The sequence below is a fragment of the Pinus tabuliformis genome, chromosome J, assembly GCF_031772625.1.
Source record: "Pinus tabuliformis cultivar Carrire ecotype Pingquan chromosome J, CPIR1, whole genome shotgun sequence".
In the NCBI taxonomy this organism is placed as follows: Eukaryota; Viridiplantae; Streptophyta; class Pinopsida; order Pinales; family Pinaceae; genus Pinus; species Pinus tabuliformis.
In genome coordinates this window covers 110,697,679-110,719,018 of record NC_142295.1, presented here as the reverse complement: position 1 = coordinate 110,719,018, position 21,340 = coordinate 110,697,679, and the positions used below count along the sequence as shown (strand labels likewise).

The 21,340-nt window shown below is 32.2% G+C and overlaps 1 protein-coding gene across 1 annotated transcript; it reads left to right on the top strand.

Moving 5' to 3' along the window:
* Window positions 1-14,399: 14,399 nt before the first annotated feature.
* LOC149225777 (abietadienol/abietadienal oxidase) lies at window positions 14,400-19,462 on the top strand. Its single transcript, XM_089377309.1, has 9 exons — window positions 14,400-14,729; window positions 16,415-16,742; window positions 17,322-17,471; window positions 17,857-18,093; window positions 18,280-18,366; window positions 18,561-18,639; window positions 18,763-18,878; window positions 18,964-19,082; window positions 19,267-19,462. The coding sequence occupies exons 1-9, from the start codon at window positions 14,491-14,493 to the stop codon at window positions 19,355-19,357; spliced, it is 1,446 nt and encodes a 481-aa protein (XP_089233435.1). The 5' UTR covers window positions 14,400-14,490; the 3' UTR covers window positions 19,358-19,462.
* The last annotated feature ends 1,878 nt before the right edge of the window (window positions 19,463-21,340 follow it).

Here is a 21,340-nt window from a genome sequence, read left to right as displayed (position 1 = left end):
TGAATCAAGCCAACACCTTTATATTCAAAGATTGCACACTTTCGAGTCTGATCCAAAATTGTTCAAGATGTATCCTATGGCCACCCTCCATATTCTAAGCTATGATTCTAACTACATTTATCCTATAACTTCTCCAAAAGACTCCATTGATATCTACAAAACAAAAAAACATTTACATAAACAATTATTGTATAAAATGCTATTTGTTACTCACCATATCCTCGCGAGGACTTTCTTTCCATGTCGCTTGTTCATTGGCCTCCTGAAAGGGGGACGCCACTTTCCCTCCTTGTGTTTCATCCACTTGCATGACGAACTAATCATTGGACGAAGATGCATCATCAAGCCCGAAAACTTCCTTCATAATTCCCACCGTGGTTGATTCCACCATGAATTCCATGTTGTCAACTTTAAGATTAAGGTTAATCAATTTGGTTGCCAAATATTTTTCCACTAAAAGTTGAATGCGATCTACATCCTTTTGGATTCCTGTAAGATTATTGGACACCACTATAAAATGAGAATGAGCTTCCTGGATAATTTGTTCCCCTGGCTTAGCTATGAGCACTGAGATCTCATCCTTGAGTGAAGTCATTTGTTCCTTAGAAAGAGCGTCATTACCATTTGTGTTGGATGAAGCCATTTTGCAAACCATTTGACCCTGAATTTGAATCACTTGCATTCTCAAATTTTGTAGAAGGCGCTTGATATACTTTATTTGATCCTTGCCTCTTTTTGTAAACATCTTTTCACATGATTGTGAATATCTTGTCTCTAAGCACACTCGGATTAAAACTCCATTCCCGCTATCGCTACTCCAACCTTAGACATGTTTTTCATTAACTGCTTTAGCTCGATAAGAGTAATGTCTCTTCTTCCTTTGAGACAAAGATTAAATGTTATCTCAATCTAGCTCCACTTGTCATGTGTCATGGCCTCAATCCCCTATCGTTTTCAGTTGGTGATCCTCCTATGACAATCCTGCAGCTTATATCACCACCCGATGTCATCCTGTCATGCAATACATTTAATAAGGACATATAATGGCTTGTCAAATACTAATTCCAAATATTTCGACACCTTAAGAGACCTTAATCAGTGATTTTTTGTTCTCATGGAATATGGCATGTGATTGGGTCCCCTTGATCCAAAATAACCATCCCTTGTTCTAAATTGGCACCTCTATTTGCTTGTTCATCAACAATCTGATTTTTTTCCCTCTTAACATGATATATGTCAAAAACTTCCAAAATTTTGAAGAGAATCCCTATACGGAGGAATATAGGGGGAAGATCTTCTTCCTTTTGATCTTTAATTTTGAGGCATATTTGAATGACAATCATTGAGTCTCCGATCAGACTTATGTGGTGGAATCCCCTGGAGGAGGCCATTTTCAGTCCTTTCCAGAAGGCTAAGGCCTCAACTTGATTGTTCGATGTGATTCCTAAACCCTGTGTAAATTTCATTTATATTTCTCCATTGGGGCAATACAAACCCTTCCCGCTCATGCCTCTCCTGAATTTCCTTTTGAAGCCCCATCGTAAAAGAGTTGATGATTGCTTAAGGATCTGTGACATTCATTAAACCGATCCCCTATCATTCTTACACAAAAGGAATAAACATTATTTTGTAATGTCACGAAAAACCCAATTTCATATTAACACTTATTATTCAGTTAAAAGATAAAAGAATTAGGTTCTCATGTAATGAACAAGCTTTAAATATATTTGTTATAAGTATGGTGGAGAAGAAGAGAAAGGGGATTTTGGTCGTCTATTAGCAAATTGTATGAGGCATTTAGCCATGGCTGTAGGTAGCATCTTGAAAAAATAGGATTTTCCCTATGATGTATGTGGGATGTAATGAATTCATAGTTTTTAAAATCCTCATATTTACAATAAATGATGCAAAATTGTTCTAAATTTCTATTATTTCAATTTTTAATTGTAATTGTGCTGTGAGTGAATGATGTTTAGAATGATGGTTAATGATGGTTAATTTAGAATGGTTAATGATGGTTTCCTAATTACATTTTAGAATGATGGTTAACCAAGAAAATTAGGAAATGTTTAGAGCCACACCACTAACTTGCATTGTATGAAACAACAGTGAACAAGACAGAGTTGTCCCGATAAAACTAGTCTACCCTTCAAAATTTAACGGCAAAGACATCAATTGTGATCCGCCAATATGGGTAGATTTCTTCGTGATGATTTCACACTACTTTGGCATTCTTTTTCACCTTTAAGTGAAATTGCTAGTACTATATTTTTTTCCATAAAATCTAGTCACCCTTGTAAATGGAGTTTACTTAGAGGTTGAGGAAATCTTGCTTCCTTTGATTTTTGTTTAATGTTGATTTCCCATGCTTATGGCTCATTTTATTTATATATTATAATTAATATTTGAATAAAGTTATTAATATTTTTCTTTAATTAATATGTGTGTAAGTTCGTCATCAAATTGTGATTTTCAATTTGAAACAATAATTATGGTTCAAGAATTTGGCTTCAGTCTTTCTTGGTTAGTTTGAGTCATTTATATTATTTTATGTATTTTTTTATATTTTTTCCTAGTATTTTAATAATAATAATTTAATTTTAAGGTAATATCAAGTTATTATTAAAGTTAAATTAAATAATAATAATATAATTAGGTCATAGCCAAGTCATACATCAAATTAGTGTATCACACCCCTTTGTTTATGAGACAAAAGATCCACTTCCACACAACATGACTATTATAGTATGCAAAGACATACATACTCCACCCCCTTGTGATTTGTACCAATGACCTCTTAGGAGGAAAACACTAAAGTTTACTTAAACCACTTATATTACTTTTTATACTTATTCATATCTTCGTGAATGACATTGACAAGAACTAATAAACTACTACAATTGCATAAGGTGATGTTATTAAATTACAATATCCATTTTTGTAATTAATATCCATGATTTTGTTTTGGTTAACCACATTTTTTCTATATTGATTAAATTCAAAGACATCTATATTCAAAAGAGGGTGTTATATCTTCTACATTGGAAAGAGGTGTAACATTTTAGAGATTTTTTTTAGTAGAAGTAATGTATATTCCAGATTTAATAAAAAAGAATGTTCTTAGTCATCACCTTTTAATGAAAGTTGTGGTTAAATTTATTAAGTTACTTGCATTTTTTGAATGAGGATTTGTGATATTTTGTGTTAGTAAAATATTTTTTAGTCATGTAGTTGACTTCCAACCCTAAAATTTGAATTCTTGTCAACCCTATTACCATAACCATTTAACTTTTTTTTGTGTGTAAGCTTGGTTGTACTTTCTTTTTCTATTAATCATATATAGGCATGTAACAAAAAATATGTCTTGTGGCCTCTACCTTCATGAGGTAAACTAGGCATGTTGGTCACCGATCAACATCATATGCCGTCCAAAATTTAAACAGTTTTAGAATATCCATCCATGCTAAATAAGCTATTGTATCTACTATATGATTAATCATTCTACTATCAAAGTAAATGTTATTTGACAAGATCATTGTAGTAACAAAAAAATTGCATTATTTCCTGTCTTATCTCCATTCAATCATTTGATGATTCAATGGGAGTCGAGTCATTAGCACTCGATCCAGGCATTTCATTATGCAGCAGACTTTGAATCTGTTTCTCCATTCAGACTAAGCAGACATTCTGATGATATTGTTACACCTATACAACCTAAATCTGACAATGGCATAACATTTGCTGATGCACCAGAATAAAGCAAACAATTGTGAACATTATAATTAAAAATTTCGAAAGTTAATATGAACGGAAGGCACAAAGTGTTAAAACATAAATATATAGCATTTACAATAGATTTGATGATGTCATGAGGGTTAATATACATTACCTGAGAAGCATAAACTTCTTTACCTACCGAAGTGTGCGATGAGAGTGCCTGGAGAATCAGTTCTCGTTGGTCCGTTATCTTTGTGAGCTCAAAGAGTGAAATGTTTGCTTGAGTTCTTCTCATATGTTCCACAAAATTATAATCAATGCTTTTCGTCTTAACAAGCTGTGATGATGAGTCAAGTGGTCTGACTTTATTCGTTGCAGTAGGAGTGGTGGACTTGTTCTTGTTACTTCTGGAAGTGCTCTTGGAAGAAGGTGGTAGAATCCTTCACATCAACTTCTTCTTAAGTTCCTACTCAAAAATAGGTCCCTTGCTCCTCAAGTTGTAACAATCAGACAACTTATTGGGAAGAGCTTCACTCACTTACGATTGATCAACATTTCGTTTATCAGCGTTGTATATGACACTGAACATGTTCATTGAATTTCCAACACTTGAACATTCTTCGGTCAAGATAGGTTCATTTGTTTCTTCAATATGCTCAAGTTGTTCTTCTGCTAATAGAGTATCAACGAGATTAGCCATCATAGTGTTCATATTGTGGTTCCATTGTAGGCATGTATTTTTTTAGTGTTTCTCCTTATGCAAAGTGCATAAATTATCCTTGCCCAAGATTTCGATATTGAACACCACGTTAGAACTCTGAGAAGATTTGGCCAGTTGTGAATTAGTGTTCTTTTAAATAATGATGGCTTGAAAGACTTGTTTCTAGTAGTGGATTCCTCACATGATTGTCTCTTTAAATCTGATACTTCATTCGTTAGCAACTTCAGGGACTTGGTCAAGATTTCCATATAGAAAGAATATTTCTCTTTAGCTATACTAGAAGAGGCTTGGTTATTCTTGACAACTTCTTTGGAACCTTTGGGATTATTAATGTCTTCAATGACTCCAATAGAATGCACATATTTTTCAACTACAAGATCTTCTACAAACTTTAAGGCTAAGTGTCCTTCAGAACTCTTTTAACAAATACGGAAATTTTAGTTGGAAAACTAATTGTTTAATAATCCCGAGTGATATCATCATGGGGTTGCACATCAACGGGACACTTGTTCAACAAACAAGTAAATCTCTGATTAAAATCTTTAATTCTTTCTTTGTCCCCACTTTCAAATTCCCAAGTTCTTCAATAACATGGTGGGAGTCTTATTTTCAGCAAAATTTTCAAGAAATAGCTTCTTAAACTCCCTCCAGCTATGGATTGAATTGGCTGGAAGAATGTGATACAATACTGATGCTCTACCTCCTAAAGTGTACATAAAGAGTCTACAAAAAACATCATTGAAAGGTACCTCAAGCATCCATAAATGCATGTAGAAATTGTCTAGATGGTCTTCATCTTTGGTCTTCTTGTCCAGATCAAAGTTTGATAAAAACTTTTCTAGATGTTTCAGCATCTTGTGAAGATTATCCGGAAGAGAGAGTTTCCCTTGGGCCATCTTATCTAGGTCTACATCATCCATGTCTTCATATCTTTCCTCCTCCTCTTCCTCTAAATATGAAGAAGCTTCTCCTTCACCGTTGAGATGTTCCTCATAAGAAAACCAAAAATCTTCCCCTTCACTGTCTGGATTCTCTTCAATGGGTGGAAGTTCACCTTGATTTTTCTGTAGGTTCAAAGAACTCCTCAAGCGTTGCAATAACCAAATATTCCATCGAAGAAACTAATAAGCTGTTAGGAGTTGTTTCTTTATTTAAAGGTTTATGACGTAGAATAACAGTAACAAGGAGTAAACCAAGAGATCTTACAAACTAACGAGTGATGGGTTGGATAGTCCAGAGCTTATCATATGTAACTTCAAAGGATTTTCCCAGACTAGACTGAATAGTTTCTTCATTTTCAAGAGTATGAGTGGGAGTGGAAATGCCAATGATACTTCCTTGCGCAAAAGTTTGTTTGTTAGGATGTGGTGAGTTTTCATCCATAAAAAGGTTGTTTCCCTCCTTCTAGTAGCCAGAATGTTGACGGTGCTAGATACTACCAACATGCAAGGGGGTCTCCCCAATGAAAAGTCCCAATTAGACTTCATACCATTTGGTGTGGGATCCCTTCAGGAAATAAGGCCCAATTGCCATAAGTTCTTAGAGATTTTCCTTGGCTACGATGGTCAACATAAGAGAGTAATATACATGTACTTTCATATGAACAAGTGAGTATGCCTTGTGGAATGTTCAACTGCACAATGTATCAAGGTTGTTCAACTGAAAGGGAGATAAAAGTGAGCCTTTAAAAGAAAAGTAATAGTACTAATCTATTAAAGACACACAAGCATATACATATGTATGAATCGTTGGTCAACTAGTGAAATAATTCACATAGTAGAAACGATTGTTAAAACACATACAACACACCTTTAACAAGATAAGTACCAAAGCCACCGAAATAGTTAAATTTCCTTAGTATAGATGAAAAATAACATACATCACAAACATTCAAAGAATATCTTACAATATTTATGACATACCCATGAAAGTGTGTTGGATCAATGAGCTTCAAAAATTAAGCAAAAGTTCCAAGATACATTAGTACAATGAAAACCACTAACTCCAATAGTGGAGTGTTAGAGCAACCACTTGCTCCTCCAAAAGAACTATCTTCCTCTCTAAAGCTTGGTAGGAAGAGCCAAGGTGAAGAGTCCTTTGCATAATCTATGAGGGTGTATATATAACAAATTGGGTGGCCATTCACCTCCCTTGTGACACTTGGACTACCCTCATGACTGTTTCACTTCTCTATGACCTTTGGACTCCTTCATGACTTTTCACATTCTATAGATGATCATTGGACTTCCACTTTACATTACATTTCTCATATATTGAAATTACATAATCCACAAATGATGTGGCAAATGATGACTCATATACATATTGACATGGCACCTTGACAAGACATGACATGACATTGATGACATGGACTACATGATGATATGGAAATGTCAAGCCATTCTTGTTGTTGTTATCTTTGTGTCTTCTGGAAAGATGGTACATGTTTTTCTTCTTTCCTCACTAAGGCCTGAAAGTAGGGAGTCTTCAATATGATATTGATCTATATCTGTTGTCACAATCAGGTGTCCCTTTGTCTTTTCTTGATTGATCAACTTGTCTTTATAGCTACAAAGGTGTATTTTATTAGGGTCTCCTTCTTCATATCCTTCATCATCATCCTGTCATAACATGATACAATACCTGCAACTGAAATACACTCATGGCAAGATGACATCAGTCCAATAAAACCCTAGTCTAACATGCTTCATGACAACCACTAATTGAGTTGGAATTGGGTGTTGGGATGAGAGACTAGCTCAAGGATTTCACAATTGCGCAACTCAAGAGGACAGGAGCCAGGACTAAGCCTTAAGACTACGCAATGCATAGTTCAGGTAGGCCAGGGCAAGGAAACTGTGCAGATGAAGGGCTTAAGGAGGTCAAATTGAGGCTTGAGGCTTGAGGCTTAGATCTACAAAGTGTTGGAGGGACAGAGGCCTAGGGTTTGCGCAGATGCACATTTCAAGGATTCAGGTTGGAAGCTTGTTGCTTGAGACTGCGCAGTTCATAGAAGAAGGTGACTAGAAAGCGAGGCTACGTAGTTCTGGAGCTCAAGGGTTAGGGTTGAGCCCTGAGACTACGTAGTGTGCACTTATAGAAGGCAGGAACTGCACATTGTGCAGTTACAAGAGGCATGGTCTGAGATTGAAGGTTGATACTACAGAATGCACAGTTCAGGAAGGCTGAGTGAGGTCAAGTTGCTCAAGAAGGCACTTTTATGGATTTGGCTAAGTGCGGGATCAATGAAGACCAAATGAACAAGGAAAAAACTTGAGCATGATCATACACTTCGAACAATTGAAGACACAACATCGGTCACTTAGAACACATGAACAACATAATCCCCTTAATGCGACGACAATGCAGTAGCTTTCCCCAAGTGTGACACTAAAGGTACACTTTGTGACGATAGTGACAACACTTATGCAACAATGCTTGAATATTTGGGGATCAGTATAATACATGTCTAGATGATAAGTAAGACTCATTGATACCAAATTTACCCCTTGAAACTAACCATAACTACATTTACATGATATGCGACTCTTGCCATGCTAAAAGACGATGCTTTGGTTTTCTTCCAAACGAAACTAGAACACTTAGAGAGAAAACACATGTAATGACTCTTTATACTTGCAATGACAACATGCAAGTCAAAGTAGGCTCCAAAATATGGATGTAGGCCAAAATGTTTTGAGGGTGTTATATCAACGACAACACCAACTTACTCTTATGTTTTGACTCGACTGAGCTAGTCCCTCCAACACATCTAATGGTTAATTTGTAGAGAGATGTAGACAAAATACATTCATTCCTCTCCCAATTCACATAATGTGGGGAATTTGGAATACTAGGAAAGATACTATATTTATGGACAAACATCCATCTTCATTCACCGTTATATACAAGCTCAATTACTTAATGTTTCCTATGGATTCAAAAGGAATATATCCAAAGCATTGCAAGCAATTCATGCATTGCCTTAGTGTTTTTGTGATTTTTCATCAAGGGGGAATCATAATTTTTAAACCTTTATAGTATAATAATGCATATAGATTCTTTATAAAAAAAAATAGAAATGAATACAATGACATTCACATATAGTACTCATATAATTACCCTAAAAGCCCTTAACCAAGATAATTAGCAAGTGTTTAGAGCCACACCTCCAACTCACACTGTATGAACACCATTTACAATACAATATATAGGATTCCATGACATCCAAAACCCTAACCCATTAACAAATTTTACATTCATTAATCAAAACTATATGACAATGGGTGAAAATATAATTTGTTAAATATACATATATAAACTTAATTTGAAAACAAACTAATTAACATTAACTAAACAGTTTAATTCTATTAGTTTAGAATTAATAGATTATTAATCCATGATACAATATATAATAAAAATTATTAAAACTTACATTAAAACATTAATATAATAATATTTATTAATATTAATATAATCAATCTCACCTTTCAGTAATCTAGGGTTACCTTGCCGGCTCGTTCTGTTCTACTCCCAACACTAACCTATTTATTGGACATTCATGAGATCTATTCTTTCTTATCTTTTTACATCTTAATAATGAACCTCAGTAGAAGGTTCAAAACGTCGATGAAAAATTCTCAGATGCAGTGGATCTGGAAAGATTAGTACAACAAAAAAATAATTGTCAAAAAATGCCAAAAGAAAGCCCATAATGGACTTAAAATAACTTATTTTTTTGTGTTCAACACATTAATACCTATCCAAGGGGGGCCTGTCCAATCTCCCTTGTGATCCCCTTAGTGCAATGTATACCACATGGAGCTAACCATGCAATGAATATAACACATTCCCAACAAGAATCCTGGCATTAATCTGGGTGAGGACATAATTTGCTACATCAAGAGATTGGTCTCCTTCAAGCATAAGACAAGTACACACTCTAAGAATAATACAAAAATATGTGATATAGAAATAGTTATTTCCATTACTCTAAATATTAAGGTTTTTTTTGTGATATACTTAGGCTCCCAATTGGTATGCAATTGGATAGATGGGTGAGCCCATGAACACATCTCACTCTTTCCATATTTTAAAGAAAGAAAAAACACTATGCCTAGGTTCCATATATTATCCTTCGTTAACTTCTACAAGGAATATAATTTAGTGGCAAATAAGCTTGTCAAAGAGTCTTGCAAATCAATAAAATGTAAGGTTAGATTACTTATTATTAATCAGCATGGAACAACTCCATTAGGTAGATTCCTATCACATCATTTCGCTATATCTTATACACATGATACTATTGTTGACATTCCAAAATAAAATGTTTTTCTTTAAATTGTTATGGTTTTTTATAGAAACTATCACCATTGTAAATGGAGTGTATGTAGAGGTTGAGGAAATATTACTTCCTTTGATTTTTGTTTAACCTTGTGGAAATGTAGACAATGTATATGTTTTTTGAATCCAAAGCATAGACTTAATGCTGATATCCCACACTTGTGGTTCATTTTACATATAATTGATAATTAATATCTAAATAAGATTATCAATATTTTTCTCTAACTAATGTGTGTGTCTGTCTTCAAATTTTGGTTTAATGGCAATTTGGAGCAATGATTATGGTTAAGAATTTGCTTTAATCCTCCTTTATTAGTTTGAGTAATTTATGTTGGTTTATGTATTCATTTGTATCTTTGTCTAGCAGTGTCAAGTGACTTTTAAAGCTAACTTAAATTAAATAATAATAGTATTTTAATTTTAAGGTCATAGTCAAGACAAACACCAAATTGGTGTATGAAACTCTCTTGTTTGTGAGACAAAAGACCCACCTCCACACAAGATGTGACTACTATAGTCTACAAAAACATGCATACTCTACCCCTCTTTAGATTTCAACATGTAACCTCTTAGGAGGAAACATTAAAGTTAACTTAAACCAATTATGTCAATATGTATACTTATTCATATATTTCTAACATTGACAGGAACAAATACAATTATATTAGTTTGCATACTTTTACATATCCTTCTTAATGATTTTGGATGGAATTAATGCAATTTAAGTTGGTTTAGTTCAACAACATCACCCATAACTATAACCATTTTATGGAATAAATAGTTAATAATTACTACAATTGTATAAGATGATGCTATTAGATTATAGTATCTATTTTTGTTATCAATATGTGCCACTTTTTTACCCACATTTTCTTCGTATTGATTAATTTATATTGGAAAGAGAATGCCATATTTAAAGGTTTTTTATTATAAATATTAAGTGTATGTTCAAGATTAATAAAAAAGAATATTTTTCATCATCATCTTTTAATGAAAAATTGTGATTAAATTTATTAAGTTACTTGCATTTTATAAATGTGGCTTTGTGATTATTTGTGTTATTAATTTTTTTTTTAACCATGCAATTGACATCCCACCCTAAAATTTGAATTATTGACACCCTATTGCTGCATTTATCTTTATTGTTACACACCAAGTGTAGACCATTTGAATTATTGTCACCTATTGCCATAATTATCTTTCTTCTTACCCATGAGGTGTATACTAGTTGGTTTGTGGTTGGTTTAGTCCCCTCCAGGTCTCAAGTTCAAACCTCATGGGGAGGGGTCGAGGATGGAAACCACTAAGGGAGAACTAAAACTATCCCAAGGGGCATCCAAGTTGACGGCTCAAAAAACAATTATATATATATATATATGTGTGTGTGTGTGTGTGTGTGTGTGTGTGTGTTTTAATTTAAATTTAATGAGTTTTGTAAGAATATTGATGGAAGATATAGATAAGACAAATTTTTGAAATCAAAAGGATATAAAATAATTGACATTTTTAGATTTATATTCATTGTATTAATAAATAAAATGACTTCCTAGAGCTTAGGAATGAAAGCCACATAACAAGATTAAAACTATAACCAAACTATATTAAAAAAAATATAAAAATAAAAAATTAATAAATTACTAAAAGATATATTCATGTACACATAAATTAAATGCAATAAATTTAAATTTAATGACTTTTGTAAGAATATTGATGGAAGATGCAGGTAAGACAAACTTTTGAAATAAAAAAGATATAAAATAATTGACGTTTTTGGATTTACATTCATCATGTTAATAAATAAAACTTTCATATAAAGGCATGCTTCTTCTATTCAATAAACAACCTGGTTTCATTCTAGACTTAGTCTAATAAAAAAAAAAGTAGATTGACACTATATTAAGCTTAGCTTAGTGTATATATATATTTCAAAAAGGACACATCAATATTTATGAACAATTTAATTTATATAACTAAACTAATATAAAATAAATTAAAAAGAAATTTAATAAATTACTAAAACATATATTCATGTAAACATAAATTTAAATACAAAAAATTTAAATTCAATGAATTTTATAAGAATATTGATGGATGTCGTAGGTAAGACAAACTTTGAAATCAAAAGGAAGAAGATAATTGTTAGTTTTGGATTTATGTTCATCATATTAATAAAGAAAATTAACTCAAGGAGCTTGGAAATGGAAACCACATAAGAGGATTAAAACTATCCCAAGAAGTAAATATTTAATTTATATAACTAAATTAAGGTAAACTATATTAAAAAACAATATAAAAAATAAAATTTAATAAATTACTAAAATATATATTCATGTACACATAAATTAAATATAATAAATTTAAATTTAATGAGTTTTCTAAGAATATTGATGGAAGATGTAGGCAAGACAAACTTTTGAAATAAAAAAGATATAAAATAATTGACACTTTTGGATTTATGTTCATCATATTAATAAATAAAACTTTCATATAAAAACATGCTTTTCTATTCAATTAACAACCTGGTTCCATTCTAGACTTAGTCTAATTAAAACTTAATCTAAAAAAAAAAGTAGGTTAACACCATTTTAGCCATATATCCATATATATATATATAAGACACACACATCAATATTCATGAACAATTTAATTTATATAACTAAACTAATATAATATTAAATTAAAAAGCAATTTAAAAATTGAAATTTAGTAAATCACTAAAATATGTATCTACGTAAACATAAATTAAAGTGCAATAAATTTAAATTTAATGAGTTTTTGTAAGAATGTTGATAGATAATGTAGGTAAGACAAATTTTTGAAATCAAAAAAGAAAATAATTGATATTGTTAGATTTTTGTTTATCATATTAACAAATAAGAGTTTTTTTGGTTTAATAAGTTGACTTCATTCTAGGTTAAGTATAATCATTCATATATATATTATATTAATGTAAAAAAAAAATATTATTTTTTTGCTTATAAAATATGTTTATCAATATTTATCAACTATTTAATTTTTACAACTCTATTAATATAAAATAAATTAAAAATAATATAAAAATTGAAATTTAATAAATTATTAAGACCAATATAAACCTAAATTAAAGTGAAATAAATTTAAATTTAATGAATGTTGTAAGAATATTGATGAAAAATGCAGTTAAGACAAATTTTTGAGTTTTGCTATCTCATCCCCCTGGAGCGATCTCATCCGCCAGAAATATCAACTTGGTCGCGGCATTGAGTTCTGGTTCAGGGTTCACTCAATTGGATTGCAGCACGGGTCTGCCATATGGCTTAGTTTCAAAAGGGTCCAACATTACTTCCTCAGCAACCTCAAATGGCAAATCCACTCAGGCCGAAAGATTCTGTTGGGCATTGATTCTTTTGCAGGTTTTAGGGGTTCTTCATCTGTTCCTTCTTCTATCCTTTTCTATCTTCACAGGGCTGGCCTGTTTTCATGGGACCGAGTTATCAAAGACTGGAATGGCTCCTCTCCAGTGCTCATGGACGCTCCCGATGTTGGTATTCCTCTGGATCTATTCCCACATTGGGACTTTCTCAAAACCTCTCTCCTCCAGGGCGGTTTTGCGCGTTCAGCAGATGATGACCATTTGGTCTGGTCATTATCTCCTCCCTCCTCTCATGCAATTGTCAAGGATATTTACATGGATCTTATAGCACTCTCAAACAGAATGAACAGCAAACGTTTTCCAGCACTCTGGTGGAATCTAGGCTGCCCTCTCAAAGTGACTTTATTCACGTGGTTGGTGTTCTCAAACAAAAATCTGACTTGGGAGTCCTTGCGAAAGCACTCTTGGCATGGGCCTAGTAGATGCGCCCTCTGCAAGCTGGACGAGGAACCAATTTTCACCTGTTTTTCAAATGTCCTGTTTCTCAACAAATCTGGTCCGAACTTGCTCAGCTCTTCTCTTGCCCGCACCTTTGTCTCATTTTAGTTGAGGCAGCTTTTGCATGGTGGGGAAGACAGATTGCCTCCCTTCATCCTATCCTTCCCATCGCTCTATGGAGCCTCTGGAAATGGAGGAATAATTTTTTTTTTGAAGACTCATCCCTCTCCTCCATATATGTCCTGTCTCTTTTCTCCGCTCTCTTTTCTCCATGACCGCTGATGCTGATCCGTTATGGAATTTTTGTCTATGTCATGGCTGCCTATGCTTGCAACCCCTTTTGCTTCTCTCTCTTCACCCTTACATGCTATATATTTTGATTATCAGCTTTCTCTCAGGCGATCCATGCTACAAATCCATCAGATCATCAGATCTTCTATGTCTGTCTCTCTTTTCAGCTGATCATCCTTCGATCTTTTCAGATCTATCATGTCCATTTTGTATATATTCCCTCAATATAATATAAAGCTTTTTCTTCTGAAAAAAGAATATGGATAGAAAATGTAGGTAAGACCAACTTTTGAATTCTAGAATATGTCTAATTTCGTCGGATGCGACAAATTTTGGAATCTTGATTAAAATGGAAGGAAGTCACTTTTGGATTTACGACAAATAGAAGGAAGTCACTTTTGAATCTTGAAATACGACAAATTTTGGGATCTATACACAGTAGAAGCGGCCGACATCTTCAGCTAACCATCTATCTCATTAATCAATCGAGCGCCATAAAGAGCCCACCGGGGGTAAAAGTTCTCCTGCATCAGAACCAATATCCACTGATAGGATTAACGAGGCGCCAATGGCAGACCAAATATCATTACTGTTGGTGGTGTTCACCGTAGCGGTGGCGCTCCTCCACCTTATTTACAGGTGGTGGAATGCCCAAGGAGGCCAGAGAAAGACTAATAATGAGAAGAATCAGGAGGTCCATCTGCCTCCTGGTTCGACTGGATGGCCGCTGATTGGCGAAACCTACAGTTATTATCGCTCCATGACCAGCAATCGTCCCAGACAATTCATCGACGACAGAGAGAAAAGGTAATAAGCTCTGTGTGTGTTTTGCTTCGTTTGTTTTCTTTTGAACTTTTAGCAATGTGCAGTACAGAGGGGTTTTATCAATGTGTAGTGCACAGGCGTTTGTTTGGTTGAAATTATAGCAAAAGAGTTTTTTTTCAAAATTTGATCAATGTGCAGTACAGAGGAGATTTATCAATGTGGAGTGCAGAGTTTGTTGGGTTGAAATAATATAAAAAATAAGTTCATGGTTGAAATAATATCAAAAATCGGGTTATAATATTTCAAAATATGATGGTTTCAAATAATAGATCTCATTTAAATTGAAGAATCTGAAGTAAGTTCAAATAATTAATTTTATTTTAGATTTCAAAATATTTTTGGAAATGTCTGTTTGGGTAGTTTAATTGGTAATGGTCATGGAAATGAAGTTTTACCCAATCGGAACTAGAAGTTTTAGGTTCAAATCTTGTGTTAGTGAAAATTTGTTCAAATCTTGTGTTAGTGAAAATTTGGGTTCAAATTTTGTGCTATCCTGGAGGGTGAGAACTTGGGCAAGGGCTAACCAGCCTGCCATAGGGCATTAAATGCCCAGGTATATGCATGCTCTATAACAAAATAACACACAGCCTTTACTTTTAATTTATGTAGCCACCAAGGACTGTGTGTTATTTTGTTATAGAACATGCATATACCTGGACATTTAATGCCCTATGGCAGGCTGGTTAGCCCTTGCCGAGAACTTGGGCTCAAATCTTGTGCTATCTACTGAGGGTGAGAAATTAGACACAATAAAGATGATCTTGGGTTCAAGTCTTGTGCTATCCCCAAGAGTGAAAAATTGGACATAATAAAAATGTAGTCTTACTAAAATTAAAAAAAAACATTTCTAAAACTTACAATCCAATTAAGTTAAACACTAAAATATACCGATATAATAATAAGTATAATCTCCCCTAAAATACTCTGTATTCTGTCAAATTCTTGAAATGTAAGAATCATTTAGAATTGTAAATCACAAAATTTCAAGAATCATTTAGAATTGTAAATCACAAAATTTCAAGAATCATTTAGAATTGTAAATCACAAATTTTTTTGTTTTGAAAATGGTTGAAAATTGATTTTCTGAAATTTACAAGCGAATTAAGTTGAGCACCAAAATATACCAATATAGTAATGGGTAATTTTTCCACAAAATATACTGTGTGCTCTGTCAAAATTTTGAAATATATGATTTAGATTGGTAGATCATAGAATTTTTTGTCTGTACACTGTCAAATTTTTGAAATATATGATTTAGATTGGTAAATCATAGAATTTTTTGTTTATGGAAAAGATAAGTTGTACTCTGTATTTTTTTGAAATGTAAGAATGATTTAGATTGGTAAATCATAGAATTTTTTGTCTTGGGAAGAGAAATATATGATTTAGATTGGTAAATCATAGAATTTTTTGTTTATGGAAAAGATAAGTTGTACTCTGTATTTTTTTGAAATATAAGAATGATTTAGATTTGGTGTAGTATTTATGATTTAGATTGGTAAATCATATAATTTTATGTCTTGGGAAGATAAGTTGAGTACTGATATTCACAGCAGAATTAATCAATTATGAATATTGACACCAGAATATCAGAACCAGGAGATACCATTATATCGTAGGGCTCTGCATTAATATAAAATTCATTCATGTGGATATTGACATAACAGATACGATTCGGACATTTTCGTATCTCATTTATTTGGAAGCCAAGCAGTTATATCATCGGATCCCCAGTTCAACAAGTATGTTCTGCAAAACGAGGGGAGGTTTTTTCAAGCTCATTACCCAAAGGCACTGAAAGCTTTGATAGGCGATTACGGGCTGCTCTCGGTGCATGGCGATCTGCAGAGGAAGCTCCATGGAATAGCGGTGAATTTGCTGAGGTTTGAGAGGCTGAAATTCGATTTCATGGAGGAAATCCAGAATCTCGTTCACTCCACGCTGGATAGATGGTTAGACAAGAAGGAAATTTCTCTGCAGAATGAATGTCACCAGGTAAGTGAATTTTTTCTTTTTTATTTAATTTTTTTTATTTGAGTTTTTATTTAAATTTAGATATGGGAAATATTTTGGAATTTGATAATTTGATTAAAGAAGTATGATCAACTTATATAATATGTTTGAAATTTACAACTTAATTCAAGTGCTGTAGTCTAACCAAACTGCTTTTTTTGTCTTGAAAATCATGGAAATTCCTGTCATATTTTGATAACGTCTTGCAGGAAATTTTATAAATCTTAGTTATAGTTGTCAATCTTCAATATTTGGTGTGCCCTAGAGGTTTTTGATAGTGCTGAATCCATTTCCACTATAAAAACATGATTCAAACACGGCTACTGTATAATTTTTTGAATTTTTTTGCCCAAATTCCGGATTTTTTTCCCTCCCTACCATTCCTCCACCTCCATAAATGCCTTTATTAAGTTCAAATTCAATTAAGGTCAAATTTATTTTGTCATTCATACAAGGAACTATTACTAATTCCTCCATAAACGCCTTTAAATTCAATTAAGTTCACATTTATTTTGTAATTCATACAAGGAACTATTACTAATTAATTATTTCTTGGTGTAGATGGTTCTCAACTTGATGGCCAAACAACTGCTCGATTTATCTCCTTCCAAAGAGACAAATGAGATTTGCGAGCTATTCGTTGACTATACCAATGCAGTGATCGCCATTCCCATCAAAATTCCTGGTTCTACTTATGCAAAGGGACTCAAGGTAGGTATCTCATTAAAATTGTAAAATACCCTAAATATAACTCAAGTTTTATAAAATACCCTTAATATAACTCAAGTTTTATAGTTATTAAAAAATAAGGTTTTAAAACTTCATTTTACTGCACAATAACTTTGTTTTTATAGTTTTCAAAATAGGAATCTGAAGAATTGAAATAACCTGATTTTAATTTTATTTTTATAGTTATAGTTATGAAAAAAAAAATCTGAAAATTTGAAATAATCTCATTTTAATTTTATAGTTATGAAAATAGAGATTTGAAGAATTGGGATAACTTTATTTTATGATGTTGTTCGTTAACTTTGTTATTATAGTTGTGAAATAAAGATTTGAAGAATTGAAATAACCTCATTTTATGATGTTGTAGGCAAGGGAGGTCCTCATAAGAAAGATTTCCAACATGATAAAAGAGAGAAGGGATCATCCTCATATTGTTCACAAAGATCTGTTAACTAAACTTTTGGACGAAGACTTTATTTCTGATGAAATTATTTGTGATTTTATATTATTCTTGCTCTTTGCTGGACATGAGACTTCTTCTAGAGCCATGACATTTGCTATCAAGTTTCTCACAACTTGTCCCAAAGCATTGACTCAAATGAAAGTAAGTATAAATTCATTGAATCAAATAAATGTAAGTATATGTATAGAATTTATTTGTTATCAAATATTTATTTAGCGAATTGGAAGGGATGAAATTGTTTATAGTTTTTCATTTTCAATTCTTATGCTTATTAAATTTTTTGATTTATAAACTTATGTAATGAAATATTTTATGTTGATATGATAGGAAGAACATGATGCTATATTAAAAGCCAAAGGTGGTCATAAGAAATTGGAGTGGAATGATTATAAATCAATGAAATTCACTCAATGTGTATGTAAATTATTACTTTTTTTCCGCTCAATTATTATTAACAAGGACGTTATTAGAAAGGATATGATTAGAGATTTGTTAGCCTTGTTAAAGTGATTAGAAAAGTTTTTTTAATAACTATTAAAAAAACAATATTTATTTTATCCTATGGAATATGGATATAAAGGTTGTGATTTCAATTTCATTCTTTACAGGTTATAAATGAAACACTTCGACTAGGTAACTTTGGCCCTGGGGTGTTTAGAGAAACTAAAGAAGACACTAAAGTGAAAGGTATTGTTGAGTTTTTATTTGGTAGATTTTATTCACGGTTACATACTTTTTCTAAATATTTTTACTTAATCATGTGTATTAAATTGTTGGTGTTAACATAATTTTGATCAATGTGTTTTATAGATTGTCTCATTCCAAAAGGATGGGTGGTCTTTGCTTTTTTGACTGCAACCCATCTAGATGAAAAGTTCCACAATGAAGCTCTCACATTTAATCCATGGAGATGGGAATTGGATCAAGTAGGTTCATATTTATGATGCGCTCTAAATTGAAAATTTATATGGTAAAATAATTGCATAACTAAACTTATCCATAAATTTTCAGGATGTATCGAATAATCACTTATTTTCACCTTTTGGAGGGGGAGCTAGGCTTTGTCCAGGGTCCCATCTTGCTAGGCTTGAATTGGCACTTTTCCTTCACATATTTATCACAAGATTCAGGTTTATTTCTCCTCTTTCCATATGTTTTACAATATTTAAAACTTTAGATCATCATTACTAAAAATGTTTTTATAAATTAACAATATTTTATAAACATTTAATTCAAAACATAGACAATATAATTATTATGAAAACATTTTAAAATTAACAATTATATTGATTATTGTTATTATGTATATTGCAGATGGGAAGCACTTGCTGATCAACATCCCTCATATTTTCCATTACCTTATTTACCTAAAGGCTTTCCTATGCGCCTTTATAACAGAGAATGAAGAAATAATTTGTTTATTTTGATGTAATACTTATAAATAAGCATAACTTTAAAATAGCAAATATACTAATTATAAAAAAAAACATAATTTTAGTTTATTTTATAATTTGATTTTAAATTTATATATTGTATTTCTTTATTAATTTCTCATTAATATTAACAACTATGTTACTCAGATAACCAATATTAATGGAAAAATAAGAGGGATAGGTGGAAAAATGACTAATATGTATTAATTGATTTAAGCTTTGATAACTATTATTGCAATATTGCAGATAGATGCCCTCTCAAAAATACCTCTAGAAACTGTTGTCATATGAACTTTAGTAATAATAGTGGAGAAGCTTTAAGACTAGATTTAATGTTTTTATGTAGATTCCAAAGTTGAATTTCCTTTACATGATGGTGAAATGGATACTTTATGCATTGACAAATTGATTCTTATGATGCAGTGAAATAATATATAAATGAAGAGAAATATTTTTAGAAATGTACAAATAATCATTGTTATGGTGAGATAATTTGTGTGTGATGCAAGAAATTTTTCATTTAGGCAATGATCTTGTATGAACCAAGTTGATTTTTGCAACTAATTAGACATGTGTTTTCAGTGGATTATAAGGTTCAAGTAATCCTTCATTTTATAAATCAAAAATCACCCAATGTGGATAATTTTATTTTAGTGTGCATATCTTCAAATTTTCCAAAAGTATTAGAAACAACAAATTGTCATTTATGAAGGATTATAACATTCTCATGGGATATGTTAACACCATTTAAGGATTTGTGTTTGTATTAATCTCCAACATGATACCATTTTTTTCTCAAGAAATCATTTTCACATGATTTACTTCCATTACAAAATGTCATGTGTGATGCTTATTTCCATATCTTTGACAAGAGAGTCAATTTCTTGTTTTTCTATGGCAACAAACTTTTCTTATTTGGATCACAAATCTAACTTATTATAAGAAGGTCAAGTAAATCATGAGGGACACTAAATAATTTGAAAAGCTAAATTTAAATGTGTAATGAAGCTTGAGTGTGCATTTTAGTAAAATTGGTCATGGTAGTGAGAGCATTGAATTTGTGGATTCATTGTGTGCAACTAAAGTGTAGTTTGGAAAATTCATAATGTGATATTTGTATACAATGTCGATTAATTTAACCATGTACACTTATATTCCACACAACACTCTTTTATATGGATTGGCATGAATTTCCTTAAGTCACCCAATTGTGATTTAGACCATGTTTTTAATGCCTGGAATTAAATAATTTTTCTCAAATTTGCATATAGTTGGCTTATGAGATTTTTACAATTATTGAGCTAAACATTATTTTTTTAAAAGGAAAGGGTAGCTTTGCATTAATCAAACTTGAATCAAGCCAACACCTTTATATTCAAAGATTGCACACTTTCAAGTTTGATCCAAAATTGTTCAAGATGTATCCTATGGCCACCCTCCATATTCTAAGCTATGATTCTAACTGCATTTATCCTATAACTTCTCCAAAAGACTCCACTGATATCTACAAAACAAAAAAACATTTACATAAACAATTATTGTATAAAATGCTATCTGTTACTCACCATATCCTCGCGAGGACTTTCTTTCCATGTCGCTTGTTCATTGGCCTCCTGAAAGCAGGACGCCACTTTCGCTCCTTGTGTTTCATCCACTTGCATGACGAACTAATCATTGGACGAAGATGCATCATCAAGCCCGAAAACTTCCTTCATAATTCCCACCGTGGTTGATTCCACCATGAATTCCATGTTGTCAACTTTAAGATTAAGGTTAATCAATTTGGTTGCCAAATATTTGTCCACTAAAAGTTGAATGCGATCTACATCCTTTTGGATTCTGTAAGATTATTGGACACCACTATAAAATGAGAATGAGCTTCTTGGATAATTTGTTCCCCTGGCTTAGCTATGAGCACTGAGATCTCATCCTTGAGTGAAGTCATTTGTTCCTTA